This window comes from Seriola lalandi, unplaced genomic scaffold (assembly GCF_002814215.2).
Source record: "Seriola lalandi dorsalis isolate HSWRI2012SDOR001 ecotype SW California unplaced genomic scaffold, Sedor1 jcf7180002049840, whole genome shotgun sequence".
NCBI lineage: Eukaryota > Metazoa > Chordata > Actinopteri > Carangiformes > Carangidae > Seriola > Seriola lalandi.
This window is the reverse complement of record NW_019520393.1, coordinates 12213-14553: the sequence shown is the minus strand read 5'-3', so window position 1 is coordinate 14553 and position 2341 is coordinate 12213. Positions and strand designations below refer to the sequence as shown.

The following is a 2341-nucleotide window of genomic DNA, read 5'->3' as shown; positions in this document are numbered from 1 at the left end:
TTTTTTTTTTTTAAAGTACTGGTGGCTTCACTCACTCCCTTTGAACTATTAAGATGTAGGTGTACAAGCCAAATGTCAGGTCAATGTCTGCTGATTCTAAAGTTAGAAAAGATTGAAAGTGTGATCTCTAATCTATATATGTCGATCTCCATTTCACAGATACTGGTATTATCCTGGTGAGTCCTGTCCATCCTGTGGCTGAGGGAGCATCTGTCACCCTCAGCTGCAAGCTGCGGCCGGAAAATGTCCTTTCTAATGTGATTTTCTATAAAAATGACAAACTCATCCAAAACGACACCAGACAGGAGCTGACCATCCCTGCAGTGTCAAGGTCACATGAAGGCTTTTATAAATGTAAAGGAGAAACTTCACTGCGGACATTGCGGAGCGGGGCGTCACTGGAGAGTTGGATGTCAGTGAAATGTGAGTATGGTTAAAACAGATTCTTCAGCAGTTGTTTAGTAAGTTGTGCTACAGTTTGAGATAGAAAAAATCAGTGAGTCAGAAAGTTAACTTTTTAGATTGTGAGTGAGAAATGGGTTTTTATATTATGGTTTTTATTATTGAAAAGGAAGCTCATGGTTAACATAAGTTATTGTTTCTTAGTCTTGGATTTTTGTTGCTAAGACTTGACGTGACCTTGACTCTGTCTTTGTAAAGCACTATGGAAACTCTCTGAGAAGAGTCACATAAATAATATAGATAATTCATTATAGCAGTGTCCGGACCTGAAGACTCTTGGTTTCCTGTGCCGCTGATCGTTGGGTTGGTTTGTGGACTTTTACTGATCGTTCTCCTGCTGCTGCTTTTTCGCTACAGAAAGACAAAAAGTGAGATCTTTCCCTTCTGATATTTGATTACACTCTAATTAGTCGACAGAAAAATGTATTCAGATGTAATTACGTGCCAAAGCAACAATAGAACAATTTGCAATACAAAACCATGTAACAGCAAATGTCTTTTCCACAGATTCATGCTTTATCAGGTTGGTACAACACTTCTCTTATTTTGAGCATAACAACAGTTCATTACAGGTTCCCCATTAAATATATTCTATTTATTATATCTGTTGGGGTCTTGCCAGGTCTCAGAGCACCAATCAGAGCTCTGCTACAGACCACATGATGAAACAGGATGAAACCCAATGTAAGAAATACACTTCTCCTCTCCATGGTCAGCCATAATCCTGATGCATTTCATCACCAATTAAGGTGATTGTAAATGACTGATGATTGACAATCTCTGATGTTTAAATAATATGTACATTTCAGATGAATCCAGGGATGTCACATATTCTGTAATTGAGCTTGAAAACGTCGCTAAAAACAGTGAGTAAGAAAAACATGCGGTAAATAGAAAATACCTGAGCTGTTTTTGTTTTCATCACTGTTCTGCTGTGCTGGCATATACATAGACATGAGGGCATGCCACATTTTATTTATCTTTGTCCATCCATCTGTATAAGCTGAAACATGGCTTCTGTTTCAGATGACAAACTCATGTATGCCCAGTTGGTCTTCCACAAAAAAGGTAAAGCTTGAAATCAGTGTAATGTGATTTCTGTTCATCCAAGACAATTATGATTTTTCAGTGTTTGTAAAATGGATGTTTTATTTTTTCTGCTTGTTGTACTTTATTAGATTTCTTCACACGCTCATTATCATTATTTGCAATTCCCACTATCAAATCATTTCAATGTAATGCAGCTAATATTGCAACCTGTAACATATTTTCTCTTGTGTTTTGTTTGTTTGTTTTACATAATGTTTGTATCGCTGAAGAAAACAGTATGAACCGGTACATTAGCAGTGTAAACTGAGACGTTACTGGAGAAACATTTCAATCGAACCATCTCTCTTTTCGTAGGAAAATCAGCTCCTGCAGCAGCTGATAAAACTGTTTATTCTGAAATCAAAGTTGGACCAACTCATGGTAATAATGCAGCAGTAACATAACATGCATATGGGTTAAATAATGCGCGTGAAATGACAGAGATCGCCCTTCATTTCTGAGTGACATCACAATCTCTTTTTTCCTTCGGTTTTCTTGCAGATCAATAAAGAGATCGACAAAACCGCTGGAATGTGTGACAACATGAAAACGACATCTTTATTTAGGAAATATTTTCAGCTTTTATGTACTGAAACCCTTCTGTGCAACTCTGCTATCAAAATATAAAACTTTCATTTGTACAGGTTATGTAATGGCAAAGACATAATATGAACTTAATCCATTTTTCTTGGTGAAAAGACAACATATAATTTAATATAATATAATATAATATAATATAATATAATATAATATAATATCCAAAACATTGCGTGGACATTGCGTGGACATC

General features: G+C 36.1%; 1 protein-coding gene across 1 annotated transcript; it reads left to right on the top strand.

Annotated features, from left to right (window-relative positions):
* The first annotated feature begins 148 nt into the window (after window positions 1–148).
* On the top strand, window positions 149–2335 carry LOC111649023 (uncharacterized). Its single transcript, XM_087171832.1, has 8 exons — window positions 149–423; window positions 717–830; window positions 970–985; window positions 1085–1146; window positions 1272–1328; window positions 1489–1530; window positions 1867–1932; window positions 2053–2335. The coding sequence occupies exons 1-8, from the start codon at window positions 411–413 to the stop codon at window positions 2058–2060; spliced, it is 378 nt and encodes a 125-aa protein (XP_087027958.1). The 5' UTR covers window positions 149–410; the 3' UTR covers window positions 2061–2335.
* The last annotated feature ends 6 nt before the right edge of the window (window positions 2336–2341 follow it).